General features: G+C 39.0%; 2 protein-coding genes across 6 annotated transcripts in view; one reads left to right on the forward strand and one right to left on the reverse strand.

Annotated features, from left to right (window-relative positions):
* The window catches only part of bmpr1aa (bone morphogenetic protein receptor type 1Aa), a 22,831-nt gene extending 18,154 nt beyond the window's left edge, over window positions 1-4,677 (forward strand). For 2 of the 4 annotated variants that reach the window (XM_039672965.2, XM_039672966.2), the window contains exons 8-13: window positions 276-414; window positions 496-688; window positions 785-1,082; window positions 1,168-1,343; window positions 2,248-2,378; window positions 2,540-4,677. In XM_039672965.2, coding sequence (XP_039528899.1) covers window positions 276-414; window positions 496-688; window positions 785-1,082; window positions 1,168-1,343; window positions 2,248-2,378; window positions 2,540-2,665 — 1,063 coding nt within the window. In that variant the 3' untranslated portion in view covers window positions 2,666-4,677. Of the gene's footprint in view, window positions 1-275; window positions 415-495; window positions 1,083-1,167; window positions 1,344-2,247; window positions 2,379-2,539 lie in introns of all 4 variants that reach the window. The other 2 variants (XM_039672962.2, XM_039672963.2) reach the window with 1 other exon arrangement.
* On the reverse strand, window positions 3,808-20,887 carry mmrn2a (multimerin 2a). 2 transcript variants are annotated; one of them, XM_039672959.2, is made up of 8 exons: window positions 20,444-20,887; window positions 13,717-13,839; window positions 13,288-13,394; window positions 12,156-12,245; window positions 11,297-11,479; window positions 7,225-7,661; window positions 5,624-7,133; window positions 3,808-5,327 (listed from the first exon to the last, which is right to left on the reverse strand). In XM_039672959.2, exons 1-8 carry the CDS (start codon window positions 20,770-20,772, stop codon window positions 4,924-4,926), a joined length of 3,183 nt encoding a protein of 1,060 aa, XP_039528893.2. In that variant the 5' UTR covers window positions 20,773-20,887; the 3' UTR covers window positions 3,808-4,923. The 2 variants fall into 2 exon arrangements, with proteins under 2 accessions (XP_039528893.2, XP_039528894.2); XM_039672960.2 differs by lacking the exon at window positions 13,717-13,839.
* Window positions 20,888-21,270: the final 383 nt, after the last annotated feature.

Below are 21,270 nucleotides of genomic sequence, written 5' to 3' on the forward strand. Positions count from 1 at the left end.
TTACAAAAAAATAGCTACTTGTGTTGTGGCCTGTTTTCCCACCTCACTGAACTGTAACCTTAACGCTGATGTGTTTTTGCACAGCACCTCTGAAAACACATGCCACCCACATCATGGCCTGTTGTTGTTGAAAGACAAACACTTATGTTACTGCAAGTAGGGGCAAGACTTTATACCTTGTGTACACAACTGGGAAAAAGTTTGCCTTTATAACAAATGAATCTTTAGTTTGTGTCTGGTTACTAAACTTGAATTTGACTCTGTCCTGTCCTCAGGTATAAGTGGCAGACAGAGAGGCAGCGCTACCACAGAGACCTGGAGCAGGATGATGCCTTTATCCCAGCTGGAGAATCTCTTAAAGAGCTCATCAACCAGTCTCAAACCTCAGGCAGTGGTTCTGGGCTCCCCCTTCTGGTGAGAAATCAGAAATGCAGACTGTAGGATTTTAGCATCAACAGCTTGTTCTTTTTCATAGTTTCTATTCACATTTTACAGGTCCAGCGCACCATTGCCAAGCAGATCCAGACAGTGCGCCTTATTGGAAAAGGGCGATATGGAGAGGTGTGGCTCGGTCGATGGAGGGGGGAGAAGGTAGCAGTGAAAGTTTTCTTTACTCGAGAGGAGGCCAGCTGGTTCAGAGAGACCGAGATCTACCAAACCGTGCTGATGAGACACGAGAACATACTAGGTACACTTCATGTCATTCAAGATTGTGTAGAGTTTTTAATTGTGTATCAATTCCATGTTTTCCTATGTGACGCGATTCTCTTCATTCTGCTTGAAGGCTTCATTGCTGCTGACATTAATGGCACTGGAGCCTCTACGCAGCTGTACCTGATCACAGACTACCATGAGAATGGCTCTCTGTATGACTATTTGAAGTTCACCACTCTGGACACACAGGCCTTGCTCAGACTGGCCTACTCTGCAGCCTGTGGCCTGTGTCACCTGCATACAGAGATCTACGGCACGCAGGGAAAACCAGCCATTGCTCACAGAGACCTGAAGAGCAAGAACATCCTCATAAAGAAAAACGGCACCTGTTGCATCGCTGACCTCGGGCTTGCTGTGAAATTCAACAGGTGTTTGTCACTTTACATTTGTTTTAAAAGCTAGTTTTAAGTGGTTTGTTCAATTATTATGAAGAAGTAACATTTTTTGTCTCAGTGACACAAATGAAGTGGACGTCCCACTGAGCACACGTATGGGGACTCAACGCTACATGGCTCCAGAAGTCCTAGACGAGACTCTGAATAAGAACCACTTCCAGGCCTACATCATGGCAGACATCTACAGCTATGGACTGATTATATGGGAAATGGCTCGACGCTGTCTCACTGGAGGTATTCACAAGACAATGAATATACCGTAAAACTTCAAATAATAGCCCAGGCTTTTATTTTCAGATGTTGTTCAGTGAGTCTCTTATCTTTAAAATTCTCCAAATGCTCCACGTGAAACGTGAATCATGTCAGTTGATCTTGATTTAATATGTGCGAGGTAGAGAGCAGGACAGGTTTGTGTTGTTTGAAGCCGTGAGAGCGCACGCATCTCTATTTGAGACCGGCCTTTATTTACCCAATCCTGTACAATCCTGTAGGTTATTACAGCATTTAAAGAGCCACAAACCTACGCAAAGGAGGTGCATGTGAAACGGCTTGTAAGAAATACTTTTCCTTTTCATGAAAAGTATCGAAATCACAATTCTTGACTTGGTATCAATATCGAAACAATAATTTTGGTATCGTGACAACAGTACACCAGGCGTGTAAACGAGACAGGTGTCTATATGGGACTCGGCTATTATTTGAAGTTTTATGGTAAATTAAATTTCTTTTGTTTTGCTTTTGCCATGTCTTTTTAAAGTCAAAGTGAAATGGAAATTCAACCTATTTTCTACATGCATCCTAATGTACTTATTGGGAACCATTCATCCATGTTTTTAATTTGAATTAAATTGTTAAATATAATGATTCTTTCTAGTGACGTATGTTGGACTTAGTTATCTAGTCACCTTAAACTCCACCCCTTTCTTACAGTCAACTGCAAGCTTACATTCAGATCTGCCTTAATCCAATGAAGAACTGATGAATTGAACCATTATATATGAACAAGATCTGTCTTTTGCATTACATCGCAACTTCTAAATATGTTTTTATTCTAAAGCTATCTAAAAACGGCTCCTGTTGTGGTTGTTTACAGAATTCAAACAGTAATTCATGAATACATCCACTGATTGTTTCCTAGGTATTGTTGAGGACTATCAGCTACCATATTATGAGATGGTGCCTTCAGACCCGTCTTATGAGGATATGCTAGAGGTTGTGTGCGTCAAAGGGCTGCGGCCCACCGTATCCAATAGATGGAACAGTGATGAGGTGAGTCAGCAGCATGTGACCAGCAGATGGTAGCATATTTACAGATTGTATTTGCAGAATCTTTACAGATTGAATTAATATTTGTAGCTTTGCATAGGATGTTGAGATCATGCATATGTACTGAAGAGAAATGTATTATGTACTATTAATGTACTACCTAGTGCTCGAGGGCCATGTTGAAGCTGATGTCAGAATGCTGGGCCCACAATCCTGCATCACGCCTGACCATCCTACGAGTCAAGAAGACTTTGGCAAAAATGGTGGAATCTCAAGACATTAAAATCTGATCAGCATAGTGGCTTTTATTTTGTTTTTGACATCATCGTCCCCTTCAGGAGAAACAAGCTCTCTTCTTCTGTTGGATCAGACATGTTGACTTTGCTGCTTTCTATGAAAGCTATATCATTGTGAAGATGGATCAGAGGATTGCTACAACAGACAAAAACACTGGAGTGGGACCTTCTGGAGAGATAAAGTAAACCCCACTGCCTTAAAATACACTCAGTCGTTCTGAATATGTTTCTTTAGATTCTGGGATAAACCTCCTGCCATGTGGATGCTGTTGCTGTTGACTTCTCATGGAATCTGTGTAAAGCATACTGTGATTTAATGTATGACATGTAAATATATTATACGAGTAGATGTACTGAAAACAGAGCAAAATGATATACTATCAATATATAATCTCGTCCAGTTAACAGCGGTTGTAGACTGTCTAGAAGAAGACTATCTGTGCCTCTTGTAGCCTAATGTGTGGCTTTTAAAATGTTAATTCAACTATATAGTACTTCTCTTTACATGTTCTCTGATAATAATGTTTCTTTATGAAATAACAAGACCCTGACAGAAGGTTAATGATAGTGAGATGCATGCCATTCATGATTTTGTTGCATGAACAATATATTGTTTGCAATGTTTAAAGCATGCCATTTTTTTACCATCCTCAGAATAGAAAACATCTGCTAGCAGTGATTTGGCAACCTTGAACACCACTTCAGAGTTGCTAAAACTCAATGTAGTGTTTGTGGGGGTGATATGTGCTTTCTGGTTGGCGTGATAGAGTTGATACATTCCTGAGTTTCCTTGATTCAGAGAAGCTGGGTCTTTTTTTTTCTTGGTACAGGATGCTATCAGTATGAATGTGACTTGGTTTAAAGTGCAAACCTTTGAGGATTTGGTGATATTCTGATCGTATGTCTTTGCCAATTTTAATAATCATGTTTTGAACACTTAATGTTTTTGAGGTGCCTGAAGTTGAAGGGTATTACTGTAAGTAACATCTGTTAGTCATCATTGCTTAATATTTCACTTGGGGCTGCCAAAATATGGTCTTGGTAACTGGTATAGTCCAAAATACACATTATTGTTAAATAACATGTTTACAGAACTCCCGTGCAGATTTAATTATATTATTCCTTTACAAAATGCATTGTATCCCAGAAACCTTGTTTATTATTCTTAGTGCCATTGAAAAAAACAGCGTGATTTGTTAATAGTAACAAAACAACAATTCACAATAGCTCTATACAGCAATATCTGGGCCCTTAAAGACAGGAAGTGTGATTGTACAATGCTTTAATAATGTCAGTGCCAGACTAAGGTGCTTTGTCACGATTTTAGTACAGTATGCCCTGAAATGCCAAAAGGGTATCTTGATTAATACAAAATGTCAAGGTTACTGACATGCTTATAAAACAATTTAAAATATTCTGAAAATAAATAATAGATCTAAGAAAGGAAACACTCACCTCAGTGCGGTTAACTTCAACATACAGTACAATATGCTAGAGAAACATTAAATTTAGTGTATATGGAAATACATTTTCAGTTTTTACTATGCAGGTAATATCAAATTTAATCTGTGAAACTTCTCTATATCAAATGCATTTCTTTGGCTGAAAAGGAAGTTTCAAATGGTCCGTCAAGTTAGCATTTGTTTGCTATAAAGAAAGAGAAATACTCTCATTGTGATTCTTCCAATGGTTTTGTGTCCATCCCCAATGGCTTTTGTTCTTTTCCCCCGAAAACCGACAACACACCTCCTCACCATAGACAGAGCTATGAAGTATGTTGATAGGACGTGAAATATGCCTGTAGATATGTCAGTGTGCTTTACCATAGTATCACCCAGTCCACCTCTGTGTATTATATTAAAAAGTCTTTAGTGTTTAATTTGTAAAAATGTTTTTGTTTTATTTAACCACATGTTGAAAGGGTGCCGTATAAGTAGGCCCCATACTATGTATAATATTTCGCCATGTAATCTTTTAAGAAATATAATTTTAGTACGCAATTGTTATCTGTGGTTTTGATGTGTCTTATATTTTACAGAAAATGTACAATATCTTGTAATCTATTTAGGGCACAGAGGAATTTGAGGAATATAATGTAGTTGTCACATTGAGACAAATGTAAGAGTTCTGATATCCCACCAAAAAGGGACACATCATCTAAATCTTTGTACTTGCAAACAATGCCTCAATAACTAGGCTGTGCAACTTAAGTTTCTTTCAGTCTTTTTGCACCTTTAGAGTGTTTCATGTTCTCAGGTGGTCTGTAGCATTAGTAGGCCAGCAAATGTGTTATCTTGTGGGTTGTTGCGCTCTATGGTTCCCTGCACCAGGTCAAGACGGAGTTCCTCTCCTTGGTCCATCTCCAGGATACAGACACGTGTTGCAGGTGCACCCAACTTCCTTGGGTTCTGCCGTAAGGAGGCAGCTACCTCTTCACCTCTCTTTAGTTGAGCCACAGCCGGGCCTGGTCCAAAGTCCAGTGTCACCACAAAGAGATAGGCACCAGAAGTAGGAGCACGGAATATGCCTGTTTTTGGTGAGTATAACTGTCCATGATTTAGGGCCACGCTTTCAAAGAGGATTGTGCCAGATCCATTAGTACCAAGTGTACTGCTGGCCAGGAACATAATTGGACTATCTGGTAGTTGACGAAGCACTGTTTGGAATCAAATAATGGTAAGGTATTAAAATATGAATGCTGAGAGTTAGGAAAAAGGGGACACAAATTACTTCCACTAGGGGTGCTCTTGTCATACAAATAAAGCCAACAAACATGTACTCTAGTCTAGATTCAATATGAATAAATATTAAACCTATATATGTAAATATTAAAATTGTCATATGGAAATGCAGTGCTTTAACAGAGTAACCCCTGAGGTGACATTTGCAGAAAAACATTTTAATAGTTTGAATAGTTTTACAAGATACTATGTTTAAATATCATCATCTTACCTGCATACTCCAGTGATGCATCCCTCTTGCTGCGGAAATTCACTCTGGCCCCCCTGTCTGCTCTCTTCTTTTGTTTCTTGTTTTGTTGCTTTGCTTCCTTTTTCTTTATCAACGCCGACAATTTATCCAAATCCACCGACACCTCAGAGTCAGCAAGTCCCTCTGTGTTACTGAAAATGGCGTTAAAAACTCCAAGGTGGGTCTCTAGGTCCTTGCGCAAAGTATCCACCTCAGCCTGCAGTTCCACCTCCACACCACCAGCGGCAGCAGATTTATTGCAGTTGCAGCAAGAATGACAACGATGTTCCTCAAGCTTTTTGATGTGAGCTTGAAGCTCTTTTACTGTTTTCTCTAAAGTCCAGAAGTCATCATCAGAGTACTCCGGCTGTTCCCCGAAAAGGTCCAATTTTTCATCCCCACGTCTCCTTTTGACGCCCACCGAGGCCCAGTCTCCAAGCACAGAGGGCTCATCTGCTGCTGTCACCTGAGGGGTAGCTGAGTTCACCATTGAGGCTAAGCTGAGGCTGTGTCCATTGATCTGCTCTTGCATGGATCTAATACTTTCCCTCAATTCTGGTATAGAGTAACGTCTCTGGTCTTGATGAGACCACTCCATGAACTCCAGCACCTCTTCGCCAAGCAAAATCTCTAGCACCTCAGAGTGACGAACCGCATCCTGAAGCAAGGTGTTAAAAATGCTATGTAAGTGCTCAATCTTCTCAACCTTGGCCCTGTCCAGCTCCTGGAGTTTTTCAATGTCCTGCTCTTTGTCCTGGAAAGAGGCCTGGAGCTGGGTCACATTGTGTTGTAACATTCTGCTCTTTTCCTGCTCAAAAGCAAGGGACTGTTGCACATTCAATAACCCCAGTTTGAGATCTTCCACGGATGGAACCCAAGCACTATTGTCCCGATTGTCTAACATATCCTGTGCCTCACGCTCCCGGTCCAGCTTGTTTTCATTCACAATCTCCATCACATTAGCTACACTTTGTTCCAACTGGGTCACAGATACTCCAAGAGCGATACAGTCACATTCCCCACTTGCTGAACTTATATTCTTATAATACTCTGTGTAAAGATAATCAACATCGGTTTCCATCTCCTGCAGAGCACTCTGGAGAACACTGATGTTTCTGCTCAGCTCATTAATACGGTCAAGTACCGCAACCTTCGCTGCCTCCACCTCCAAACCAGTCTCCATAAACTGAACCTGACTGTTGCGGCCAGTCTGGACAATTTTGTTGTCCAGATCTGACCAACTATCCTGGAGGTTATTGATATTTGCAGTCACTTGTTCGTTGCCTTCAATCAAGGTACTAAGTCTAACTGTGTTGTTTATGACTTTATTGTCCAGACGCGTGATGGCCTCCCATACAGCTGTGCTATCAAGAGACTGACTCTGTGTGGAATCTACCTTATTTTCAGGCCGAATCTTCTGAAATTTCTCGTCCAGCCTCTCTTGCTCCTGTATCACTTCAGACATTGATGTGTTCAGAGACTGGAGATTTACCTAGAGCGAGATATACACATTCAGTACAATGTTATACATGCAAAAAAATGATCTGAGCTGAGGTTGTTTGAGGTTAGCTAAAAATTCTGACCTGCAACATCTTTTGGTGACGTTTGATTTTGATGTCTATGTCCATCTTGAAATTTGTTAGGTTGTAGTGCAGCATGGTTTGCTGTGCGTGGAGCCTCTCTTCTACCTCATGGCGATGGTTGTGAAACTGAGATTTTACCTCCTCCAGTTTCTGTAAACTCTCCCTCACCTTATCCTCAACAGCCTCCTGCAGATTGTGCTCTTCACCACCAACCTCTAGAGGCTCAGCGACCCTTCCCTGCCCCTGATCATGTCGGAGTTCGGCCATGTCCCGCTGCAAACCCTGCACCTCCTGAAAGAGCCGTTCCAGGGTTAGATTGAAATTCTCCAACACAGGCTGCAGCTGAGACATCACAGCTTCTTTCAAGATCGGCAGGAGCCCGTAGTGAGCGTAAGATAAGTCAGGGTAAGGAACACCTTCATTTACAGCATAGGGGTCTGAAAAAAGATTGACAGACATCTGCTATATGTGGGCTCATTTATAAAATGTTGCACAGAAACTGTCTTACATTTGATATTACAATCATTTCTCATATGTGCGTACTTATGATTCAGAGAAAACGTGTGCGCGCCTCTCAGATGTGAAATTTATAAATCGTAGATGATCTTGAAATTGTGCACAGCTGAATGGTTTCAGGTCTCAGCTTTGTAAACGCCCACCAATTATACCACTGAGTGGTACGGTACACTATGGTACAGTACAGAATAGGTTGGGTCGGTAAACCATGATGCGGCTAGCGTTTCCACCGCCAACCTTACTTGATAGCCATGGTGTTTGACGGAAAGAAGAGATTGAAGTCATTTTCGCGCGAAGAAGAAAGCGACATGGTAAACAACAACGGATGACATACGGCAGATCTTGTTCTTGCTTCTCGACATGTTTGTCACAAGAAACAAGCGCTGGCATTAGGCGTTTCTCAATACCAAGTTGCCTACGCAAAGTCCGACTCAGGAGAATGACGCCCGAGGACGTGAATCCAGTAATTCTGCTAATGGAACAGTGCGCGTTCTTGAATGCGCCACTCAGCTCGTTCTGCTACTCCGGTTATCTCTGTATGTACATTTTAGGCAACAATAAAATGAAATATGTTATAAAATGCCACTCTGCTTCTTTTTGATTTCATTTAAATACGTTTTAAACGGTCTAGCTCCACCTTTTAGTACCATACCACTGGTACCCCAACGGAAGGGTACCCAAAAAGTGGTACGGTTCGACTTTTTGGTACCATTCACAACTTTTGAGTGTAAAACACAAATAATTGCGTACCGAACTGTACCGTACTGCTCAGTGGAAACTAGCCATTAATGTCATAACAGAGCATCATTCAACATCTAAATCCTTTACTTGAGAACGACGAGAGTCAAGAATTGCTTAGATTTCCAAATACCTGCAATACTCCGACTTTCTACCACAAGAAAAAGTGCTTGCTTCTGGTTAGACAATGATGTGGCTCTAAGCACGTTTCCACATCAAAGGTTTTAGTGTAGGTTTTAAGTCCATACGCACATTTTATAAATGAGGCCCGTGAACTTTGAATTGGCCTCTTTTTGGGAGAATCTTAAAATAGATGTTCTCATTATTTTCTACAAACTCCCTAAGCAACTTACAAAGTGGGGAATCCCAGAAACAATAATGTTTTGAAGGATAACCACCACATTGCCTAAAATAGAAATTTGATCCATTGACATTCTGGTATAATCATTTTCACTGTGGTGCTGTTTGTTCAATTTGACTTTCTATGCTGCTCAAGAGGAAACATCAATATCATCTCGGAAAGATTTAGATCTCAATTTCCAGTTCAGGTTGGGTCATTCATCTGAACTTTGAACCTTTTAATTGACCAGTGAACAGCCCAGGGTCTTTTACATTCCCTGCGTTGAAATAAAGTATGTGTGTGGTATGTTTTGATCGTGAGTTAAGGACGAGTTTTAAGCAAGAAGAGATCTCTACATGTACAAGTTCCCTGCTGGGAACCTGACATAGAGGTCATGTGCCGTTTTTGTTCTTTTTATTCACATGCTGTCAAAACACTGTCTGGAAAAGCTTCAGAATTTATACCCCTGCTGCTTTTTCTCATGTTGTAAAGTCTAGGATATATGATTGAGTCATGTTTTATTATCCTGACAACATTGTTTTTCACTATTTGAACCACATTTCACACAGACACAAAAGCTCTGCTCCTACTCAGAACAACAGAGTAACAAGGGGAAAATTCTCCATTCAAACTTCAAAGTTTTTTTCTTCCTTCTTTTGTCTTAATTTTGGAAGAGAATAAACTTTTAAAAGAGGCTTTCAAGCGTTATTTATGTGACAAATGTGTCTTCACATCAATAACACTGCAGTTTTCTTACTGTTGTGAGTGGCTGGATTCCATCTAAATTTGAACCACAGTGTCATTTCCATAGACCATTACATCACTCTCACAACCATACAATGTATGGGAGCCCTTTTCCCAGGGAAGAGAGGATATCCTGTGCAGGAACAAGTAATGTGAAGAGATGGTGAAGAGCTGTTATAGAAGAAGAATGGAGGTTTTCCCCCTGTTTGCAGCATTAATTCTGTTCTGTTCTGCATAGCAGGATATAAGCGAGACCGGTACTTGGCGAGACAGACAGAATAATATCCCCATAATATCTCTGATAATGGATATTACAACCAAAGGACGTGTCTAGTGACCATTTTGTTATGTAAACACACGTACTGTTTTAAGTAATGTTTGTATGTACACGAGACTGGGAAGAGAGGCCTATTAGTGAATGCTCTTTTTTTTGTTGTTGAGATTATTATTAGAGGATATCATAGAGGAAAATGGATAACTGCTGATATAGAGTAGGAATTACATATCTTTGTAGGCTGACTTGAAAGTTAGTATTGAGTTAGGATTTTTTCATTAACTTTCAGTGATCAACAAAAGATTCTTACGTTTTGTTGATCAAGGTACTCTTCACAATAGACAACGTTTCAAGACTAATGAAACTCAAACAAAGTTAAAAAAGGGAAAGTTACACTGTGTCCTAAATACACACGACGCGATAAAATTCCAGCGACAGCAATTGTGTCTGTCCACACTAGACGCAATGTGACTGTGAGATGCCACACGTCAATCAAAAAGTTAGTTTGTTATATCCTTAAGAGAAAGAAGAAAAAAATGTTATGTGGCGTTTTGGAACTGTATCGATTGATGGCACCTTTGCCATCAGACACAGCCATTCAGAAAGTGCACTGCTGGCCCGCACTCGCATTGGAAATGGGTAAGGACATAATCAAATCAAGAATTAACATTATTAAAAATCAAAACATTAACAAAACATACTCATTCACTAATTTTGTTAGGAAGTACAGTTGTATGTTTGCATTGAATTCATTTTGAATGCTATATTTATGCTTTCAAAATCTGAGGTAAATTATCTGTTATCGCTTGTGGCACAGTGACCTTTTTTTAACTGAAAAGAAATAAAGGGTACTCGTAACCAGTGTAATATCTCTCAGCTGCAGAAATAGGAACCGTTTCTAAATTAGAAACTTTGCGTGTCGCCGTCGTGTCTGGTTAGGACAAAAACTGATTAACAGGGAAAAAGATACCTTTTATCGCGTGTCATGGCGTTGCGTCACGTGTAGTTAGGACACGGTGTTAGGCTATAAATAAACTCCACTTTTCAATCAAAGTTAGAATAGTGTACGGGTATAAACACACAAGGGAGTAAAAACGGACTAATAATATGTGTTTTTCTTTTTGGCGCGTTGACCTCCGGAGTCCCATTTAGACACTTGTTAGCAACTGCCCTTTTCCACTTTAAAACACAAGTGGTCTCACTGATATAAGTTTTGGTGTAGAATAAAAGTGAGCTTGTGAGAATAAAATCTCAAGCTTGTGTTTAGCCACAGACCTAAGCAAAGGCATAGAGCTTAAACATAAAGTGGGAGCAGTTATTTGGAAGCAAAACACTAATTAGAAATTTTTAGATTCAAAGCATGCAAAATTGTTTCTAACTATTGACTCAAACGGCCTTTTCTTAAATCGTCACATTTTGTAAACATCTGTGAGGTATGTTGCATGTAAAGTTTAACATACCTCTCCTCTCAAAGTGGTGGCTGTTCTGGTGCTCATGGTCAGAATGAGGGCTGGGCTCATAATCATTGATGGACTCCGTTGCAGTTTGATTCTCTACATCAGGTAGTTGAGCTTCATACAGTGGACTGCCAAATGTTTGGAAATCATTCTGCTCTCTGTTCTCTTGAGTTAGTTTGTTATATCCTTAAGAGAAAGAAGAAAAAAATGTTATGTGGCGTTTTGGAACTGTATCGATTGATGGCACCTTTGCCATCAGACAGATCTGTTATTTTGTTATTCACTGCATGAATGCGACCTGTGCACTTTGGACTGTGTATTTGAATCTAAGGAAAGTCATTAGTTTGTGTGCTTGGTATAAGATTAATCAGCAGCATGGGAATTTCCAAGTTTGTGTCCAAAGCCTTTGTTTGTGTCCCAACAACCACCTCAAAGGATTATTTTTAGAGCTGTGGATTTGACGGCCTCTTCTGAAATATCTTATTATTCTAGTGCGCTCCAGTGCATGTGTGTTTACCCAAGAAATTTTTGTTTTGTCCATGCTCGGACTAAAGCGGGGTTGCACACGTTAACATTGTGTGGGCTCGCCCCAGAATACTCAAACGCCCTTTTCCGTCCCACCATGTGGGGCAATAACATTCCCGTAGCCGGCCAATATTTGCACAAACACACTTTTGTCATTTCCTTAGTTTGTTTCTGTGGCCAGGCCAGTGTCAGTCTGTCACAGGTATAGAGGTATGCTCGGCTAGAGTCCTGTATTAACCAGTCGTCATCCAATGACGTATTGGAGACTATTCAATTACAGATTGTAAAGATTTCGATTTTTAACTTATTTTAAAGCTTAAAAAGTTATTTGCATCACGTGTGTCTGTCGTTTCATGTCCTCCCGGATATGGTCTGCGTGCCATGGTGGGGTCTTGAGACTCAGACTCCGAGATTTGGCCTTCTGTAACTGACAGAGCACAGAAAAAACATAGAATAATATATATTTTTATGTTTTCAAGAACATATAGCACATCACGTGTGGAAATCATCTTTTACTCAAGCCATTTTACTTCCAATTAAGACAATCTAGTCCAATTTAAGGCAATTTACAAATGAAAGAGCCAAACCCATTCATAAGAAGCGGGATGTTCGCATTCAGTACTTTTGGCCAAGCAGTGCATTCAAATCTCTAATGTTGTTTATTTATACAGAAGAGGAGAAAGACTTATCAACTTTTGACACTAGAAAATGTGATGGTTCCAGCATCACCTTAAAGGAGATTTCCGACAGAAAATAAACCTTTGGTCTAATTACACATTGGTCTCTAGTCGACCGTTCTCTGAGATTTGTATTCATGATAATTTAATGTAAAGAGTTTTATCTCTATAAACTGTTTAGCGTATACGCTAGTATATGGGGGCATATAAGTCAAAAGAAATCGCTAGTTAAAACCACTAACAAGGCTCAAAATAGCCCCACACTAACAGAGTAACATAATGAGGGTTCCTGCATGCAAAACGAAGCATTGAGAAATTTGTAAGTGTACAGACAGTTTAATAAGAAGATATTTTATAAAGACAGAGCACTTCGTGGATACAGGTGGCGCCATCTTTGGAAAACCGTCTCGACAAGTCAAACCACGAACGCCGTTCAAACAGTTAAGAAGTTCGCTGAACTCCATACAGTTCAGCTCACTTGGCACGTCGTTCGTGGTACGTCGTTCGTGCATGTAGGGACCCTCATTATGTTACTGTGTTAGTGTGGGGTTATTTTGAGCCTTGTTAGTGGTATTAAGAAGGGATTTCTTTTTACTTATTAAATGCCCCCATATACTAGCGTAACTAAACGGTTTTTAGAGATAAAACTCTTTACATTCGATTATCACAAAAACAAATCTCAGAGAACGATCAACTAGGTACCAATGTGTAATTAGACCAAAGGTTCATTTTGTGCCAGAATTCTCCTTTAAGCCCTGTTGTGTCAAATTGTTGTGGAAAGCTCATCAGTACCTGTCTCCTCACAGTTTTTCCCAGCATGCCCAGGGCAGCATCGCCACAGCAGTGCAGTGAAGATTTTCTGCATCTCTCTGTACACTGGCCGAGTAGACAGCTTGTACCTGCATATAAATTAAGGGATTTGATTGTCAAGCTATACGCACTTTGCAAATTAGGTTATAACGTGTAAGAAAATATATTTTCTATTCTAATATACTTTATATTAAATACAAAATATGCATGTATATAGAAATATTTAAGCAATTTGAGATCATTAGGAAACTGACTTTAACTTGGAGCCCAGAAGGGCTGTGCCTTAATCTGTCCCACTCTATAGCAACTGAGCTGAGTGTTTGAAAACAGTCCTAATTTTTGCAGTTCTGTTTGGTGCCTCTAGCAACTATAAAACTATACACTTCATATTACGAAACATAATTGACTTGCATGACTAGCTGGCAGTCTGGGGTGCCGTTAGGACAGGGACTCTGGGACTTGATAGTATACTTCTCAGTTCCACAGGATACTGCCACAGTAACAGCACGCTTTTGAACAAATGCACACCAATTCCTGGAAGGGAAACTGAAAGTCAGCCACACAACCTAAACTGTATATTCTGTAGTTCGGAAACATCGGCGGTATCCAGTTCGGTCAAGGCCAGAGGTTCATTGTACTAATAAACTCAGCAATAATACAGTTCATTTTGTGGCCTTGTGTTTAGCTGAACCTTTTCTCCTAGTTCTCAGGGTCAAGCCCAAAGATATTTCATTATCTAGAGGGAAATATAAACCTACAAATGACACATTAAGCCCTGCAATGTATTTCTTGGATTGCATCCATGGTAATCTCAAATTAGTTTGATGAGTCAATGGCCGAGTGTTTTCCTCAAAGTTCTTGGAATAAATGCAGTTTACAGCGACATTAAGCAATACAATATAAATAGTTTACCCAAGGGTCATTTGTAAGAGTTTCTCTCAGCATTTAAAAAATACAAAGCACATGATGAAACTGAGAAATGTATCACACTTGCTATTTTGAATAGAGGTTAGCACACATTGTATACCTTTGTATATCACCTATTTTAAGGGTTAAAAGTGCTAACCTCTATTCAAAATAGCAAGTGTGATACATTGCTTAACCCAGTGTGAAATAAATATAAATAAATAAGCCATGAGACGAGTGACATTAACTTTACCACAGGTCAAGGGTATTCTTAAGCCACCTTTCCACTATCTCCGACAAAAATTCGCCAACATTAATTTTCAGTTATCAGCTATGTTCAATGGAGTTCATGAGTAGAGTTCACATCATACGTGTATGCAGAATTTTTGGATGCAATTTCATCATTGGATGTGTTGCCTGAAATATTTGAACTTTTGCAGCAAGACCATATGCGACCAGAACAATGTGAAAATTACCAATGTTCTTCCATTAATACCCATAATTCCATATTATAATTTCCCTAAATGGGCATTGGGCGGTTATGACTCATTTTTTTCAAAATAAGTATTTCATAATTGTGTTTTTGATTTTACTTGTGGATACAATAATTATTCATTCATTTTACCATGGTTAATCTGCAGAGTGTGATGGCTGCTTCAAAACTAATCTGAAAGTTTTGTGCGACTGTCACGAGGTGCTGAAACGTTTGTATGTGAATGTCAGAAACGGAGGAAAGGCGGCATTAGGTAGAGGGTGAAACATCTTTGTGCATTAATATTACACTGTAATGCACACGCCTCATCCAATCAGAACGAACCTGAAATCTGATTAAAAAGACAGTAACCCAGAGATACCTGAAATGTGAAAAGCTTTGTGTTTATTTTAAAACATGCTTTGTTAGTAATAATATGGCAAACATTTGCATCAACACATTATGTCCACCATGTCCAACTTTTTTAAGCACACAGTTGCTTCCTTTCAAACCAGGAACCAAAGAATAGGTGTTTGAGCGGGCCATGGGCCATGACTCATTGTTAATAGTGCTAAGAACATGGCTTCCTTTATCTGATTGGCAGTAAGAGAGATGGAAAGTTCTCCATTGACGTACAATGGTGTAAATAATAGAGCTTCTGACCTGGGTAAGTCTAAACAACCTGTTGCATACTAATTAGGATCTCCATTAGGAGATGCATAAAAACAGAAAAAGCTCAGAGAAGATCCATACCATGTCACACAGGTTTAGAAGGGTTGGTTACGTACACTGCCTGAAGGTGACTGACCAGAAAGACAAAACAGAGAGCTGATATTTCATTGGGTCCTGCTGTGAGGTCTTTTTTTCTGAGGTCATGGCAGAGCTGATGATGATGGGCTGCAGTTATTTTACATCATTAGAGCTGATCTTTGACATGAGTCTTTGTTACTGATTATGAGCGAGCCAACAACGACCAGAGATCATAGGTTTGTTGAAGTTAAAGGCTGGACAGATAAGTCTTTGTGGGTAGACGCATTTGGAAATGGTCCTTTGAGAAGGAATATCGGCCTGCTATTGGTTGTTTTAACTTGCTCAATCCTCTTGATGTATGATTCATAGTCTACAAGTAAGACGGGTCAAAACCTCCCAGCCAAATCCCCCACATCCACTGCCGAGTTGTGAATTGTTTGGGGTGTAATTGTTCAGTCTTTGGTCAATGGTTAATGTGCTCGGTATGAGTTTCAGAATGAGAAACTCTGCATTTGTCTCTCCATTAATCAAATGTGCATGTGGGCCAAATCAGGTCAAAGGGATCGGTTCTTTTTGAAAGAATTTTGATGACTAAATGACTGGGAATACGCCAAGTTGAGTTCTTGATTTATGTAACGTATTGTATGGTTTTAAACCCACAGGCCATATGCAACAAAGCCAAGTGAATCAGTTAAGCAAAGTTGCACTTTGGTTATAAGCCAAAACATTACAACAATTGTTCCAACACTATTGGTTCTTGTAATGGTTACATGGATAGAAACAAGTAACAGCACTGTTTATGGTGATTAGTAATACTGCATTTTAGACCATAAAACTTACAGCATGACTTATCCTAGAGAGCTTTACACAAGGTCTGAGCTGGGAACAAACTACAACCGTATACTATATATGCCACACACACACAAACAAAAAAAGAAAAACACTCGAATTTTCAGTATACAACTTTTGATCATTCACAAGAATGCAACACAATCATTTTTCTGGTAATGCTCTCAAACTGAAAATGTCAAACAGAGGGGACTTGTTTTTCAGTTGTAAAGGCATTTGTCTCTGTTGTTGTCTTTTTGAGTTAACACAAGCATTACTTGGTCATTCCTCTTATATTTGTCTTGATCACTAAGCTGCCTGTAATGTGATCATTGATAAATAGGATCTGAGGGTAAAGGGATTAAAGGTCTCAAGACAAGTAACATGTAAAGCATGTGAATCATTATAGTTTACAAGCCTGTGATTTTGCTTCATTCTGGGGCAGACTGGGATTAAAGGATTAAAGGATGGGGCACAACAGGCTTCCTTCGCGTCTGCCTGCATCTTGGGCTTACATTATCTTCTATAACCCTAAGAAGGGGCTAAATTGGGCTGCAATTACCTGGAACAGCATAATGGATCCTTGATTCAAAAAAGACAACAAATTAGTGTATCTATTCCTTTCATTTATGATCCAGTCCATGTCCACGTCTCCAGTGAACTACAATTTTACTATACCAAGCATTAAAATGCATTGTATAAATCAGACTTGTGTTACATCCGGACATATAGTTCTATGGATGGACATCTCTGTAAGCATATCGCTTTTCTTCCTGCTTTCTTCCGATTAGTGTCCCCTCACAGGAAGGAAGCATCTGATGCTCTCTCCCTCCAGCAAACTTCCCTCATCCTGGGATCCTTACCCAACAAATATACCCACGGACTTGCATGCATGTCAGACTGACACGACCTCTAACCTTAAGCCCCTTCGTTTCATAGTTTCCTCTGGTCATGTGAATTTCCAGAGAGTGTACCGCAAAAAAAATAAAATAAATATTTTCTTAATCAGTATTGTTTTTGTCTATTTAAAACATCCTTAAGATAAGATATATTTATTTAAGAAGCCAAACTGAGCAAGATATCACTTATTTTTAGAGAATGGAAACTACTAAGATGTTTCTTATGCTCACTAAGGCTGCATTTATTTGATGAAAAATACAGTAAGAATGGTAATTGTGAAAGAATAATTATTAAAATTAATATTGAAATTAAATGTAATAATGTGCTTATTTTATATAAAGATTATTGTTTAAAGCGAGGTAAATAAAAAAACATTAGTTACATTTTACTTACTCAAAAAAGTACTGAGTAATATTAAATAAATGTACTTACTGTGCAGTTACGGTTGGGGTTAGGGGTTGGTTTAGGGTAGGGTTAGCTACTTATTATACATAATTTACTGTTATTACTATAGTAAGTACATGTAGTTACGTGCAACTACGTCACTTTAAAATAAAGTGTTACCAAAGGTAGAAGTGTAATCTTTATTTTGACCTGCGAACAGATGTTTTGTGAGTCTGAAATGCGTAACAAATGAGAGACAAACATTTTTTTTGTCTAATTGAATATATTTTAAAATGTAATTTATTCATATGATGATAAACAGTTGTGCTGTTGCCGTTTCAGTGGAAACCATGTTATTTTTATAAATAATCTTTAATGAATGAAAATTAAAAACAGCATTTATTTGAAATAGAAATCTTTTGTCACTCTATAAAATGTTTTTTTCTGACCTCAAAATTATAGTATCATCAATTGCGGTGCATCATTATTTTTTCTTAAAACATCAGAATATCCCAAAATATAACATATTGCAATACTGGCCTGTTACAAATCAAAGAGCTTTGAAAAGTTGCTTTGATGTTTTTATCAGCAGATGTTCACCCCACTGTATATAGAGCTTAATATTAAGGCTGAAATTTAATGGAGGGTTTTGTTTGACTTTGGATCCTCTATGGGCTTCTCATTGCCTCTCAGTGTTGTACAACAGCTGCAATAGATAAAACTCTCCCCATCCATGTCATGTTTTTGATTCAAGTCCAAGAAATAAAGTCCATTATAAGCTAGTGAAGTGGTGAGTTTATATTGACATGAGCACAAAAGGAAACAAGGTTTTCGATGGACAGGACCTCTGTTGAGATTGGTTGAGACCCAAAAAATAAACTGTACGCCAAACTTTTTTAGTGCCAGATCGTAAGCTAGAGCAGCTTCCTGAGACGGACACAGGATGAAAGTAGATTAACTCAAACCACAACAGAAAATGAAGAGTGTGAGAGGATGTTAAATGTAGAAACTGCATACATGGGTATGGACAGAAGTACACCGGAGTGTCAGGTCAGAACATCCACGATCAAATGAAAACAAGGGATTTTACTGACAAGTGTCTTGATTATTTGACTTTAGTAAAACAAGGTTTAATTTCACGAGAACATGCATGTCTTTTGACATTTGAATTGTTGAACTGTTTATGTTCTGAAAGCTTTCTATTTAAATTATTTCCGTCAATTTTAATTTAATTTTCGACAAAAGTACAAAATGTCATCAGTGAAATTTTTCTCCCTGTCCATAAGCACTCCAGCTCACTCCAATTCTTTACACCTGGACATCCGACTCTTTTTTTCTCTCCTTTCTTTTATAGCTTTTCAGAGCTGCCCATGCATGCCAAGACATCCACAGACTCACACCTCCCCTAAAGACCACCTGTTATTTAACAAGCCTTTAATGTTTACCCAAGTGTAGGCTTTAGATCTAAATATAAATGTTACCATAACAAAATAAATCCACAAAGTAAAAAAAGATATTGACCTTAAATTATAGCATGGGAAATTAAGTTCTGCTATAAAATTAAAAAAAATATATTTCATACAAATATAATTAACATTTTCTGCAGTTGGCATTTCAATTGCAAATGATTCTTGTTAATCCATTACATATTTTATTAAAAGCTATATACCTATATAATTTATATAAATTGAAAAATATCAAATCCAATGTACAAGTTCTGTATGTGGCATTTAAGTTTGATTATTAAAAAATTGATTATTAATGTCATGTAATGTTTTTGTAATTACCCCATGTTTCTGATGACGTTTGTTGTAACTTAATTCTGAATTTTTTTATTTTATTTTTTCATTCCTTAAATTCCTTTTTTTTGTGTGTGTGTAATTGATAAATTACTCTACAATATTTGCTACCTCAAATCACATTTAGTTGAAGAGTGTAATTCAGAACAGGCCAGACCCCTTTGTATCATTAATCAGACCCAAACCAAATGTTCTTCCTTTAATCACAACATGTTAAATAAAACACAGTAGGGACTATGGAGGGTGCTATCAGAGATCCAATCCTACTGCTGAACAATTTGGGGTCTACTGTATGTATTTGGGTTGAGGTAAAGAGCAACCCAGCTCTTATGCAAAGATTAAACTGAGGCAGATCTCAAAGCGCAGGAAACATTCTATGTGTTCCAGGTAATTAGGCTGAATTACTATGGATTAGCCAGAGTTAAGAGAAAACATATGGGCACTCTTGACACTTTAAGGAGATGTGGGGTCAGAGGAGGCCTTCGGGAACAGAATTGTCTTAGCACTTGAGAAATATTTTCTGAAACGCTTTTCCTGTTTAGTTTTTTCACATGAGTTAAACATTGAATTTAACAGAGATGGGGAAGATTAGAAACTTTAGAAAGTGATGGAGAGGAACCCAACTTTACTATGTTTTTACAGCCATTCACAAGCTTCTCTGCTTCGACTTCATGTGCCATATATACAACTGTTTGGGGTTCTAAAAGTTTGGGGTCAGGCTTTTTTTTTTTTTTAAGAAAAGATATTTTGAATTGATGTTATAATAATAAAGACATTGTTACAGAAATTTGCTTTGATGAGAAGATAAGAAAGTTGAGGAAGTGATTGTTTTTACAGACATTGCTTCACAAGCTGTTCTGCTTCAATCTGGGTGGCTCTCCAGGATAAATAATGAGCTCTACAACCATTTAAACCATGAACATTTTTTATGACTTGCATGTACTGAGTCAGATTATGCCAGAATTACCTTGGTGGATGACCCCCTTTTCTACAAAAACCTTAAGAATTTGACTTTGTGTTTTGCATGTACAATGCTGTTATTATTATGTGTTTGAATCAAATGGAGCATGAAAAATGAATGAGAAACAGTAAGACTTACCCAGTGCGTGGTAGAGAGCCCTTGGTCTCACTTGTAGCCGATGTTGCCTCAGGCACATTCGGAGAAAGATGTCCACGGCTGGGATCTTGGTGTCCATGACCCAGAGGATGGTTGACTGCTCCATAGACATCAGGGCTCTGGCTGTTTAGTCCTTGACCATGATGAGGTGCTCCAAACCCTACCAGTGGAACTCCATGGTCCCATCCACCATCATCTGAAATGTCCTTCAAGTCGTCCTCCTCCTCTACCCCCGGGTCTCTGGCTCTGACCTCACATCGTGCTGCGAGGAGCAGCCCCTGGAGTAACACGGTTAACCTCAGCACCACCATGTCTGTTTGCTCCTCAAAAAGTTAAGAAACTGGCACAAAGCACAGGAGAGCAAGATGTTGTGAAGCCGTTACTCGGTGGTGCCGTAAGGAAACTCTCCACCCCCCATCTCGAAAATGATCCTCTCCCTCCCGCCTCCTGTCAAGCGCTCCTCAGAGTCCACTCCACCCACCTCTCTCTTCCTCTCCCTCCTCGTAACAGTTTCAAAGACCTCCAACAATCCTCGGAAATGAACCCCCCACCCACTTCCAGCTTACTCCCCGTGGAAAGGTCGCTGAGCCTGGAACAATGTGGCCCGTCAGCTCTAAGGCTTTACATGCTCAGAGTTGCTGGACACACACTTGACTGAGTGAGAAAGCAGGCCATTTTTTATGCTCGTATCACCTCTCCTGCTCCTTTCTCCACTCCGAGTTAAGTAGCTCAGGAAAGAGACGTTATATTATAGCTGAATTTAAGTGAATAACTAGAAGATAAAAAGGCAATGCTTTTTATATAGAAAT

The sequence above is a fragment of the Pimephales promelas genome, chromosome 11 (assembly GCF_988280905.1).
Source record: "Pimephales promelas chromosome 11, fPimPro1.hap1.1, whole genome shotgun sequence".
In the NCBI taxonomy this organism is placed as follows: domain Eukaryota; kingdom Metazoa; phylum Chordata; class Actinopteri; order Cypriniformes; family Leuciscidae; genus Pimephales; species Pimephales promelas.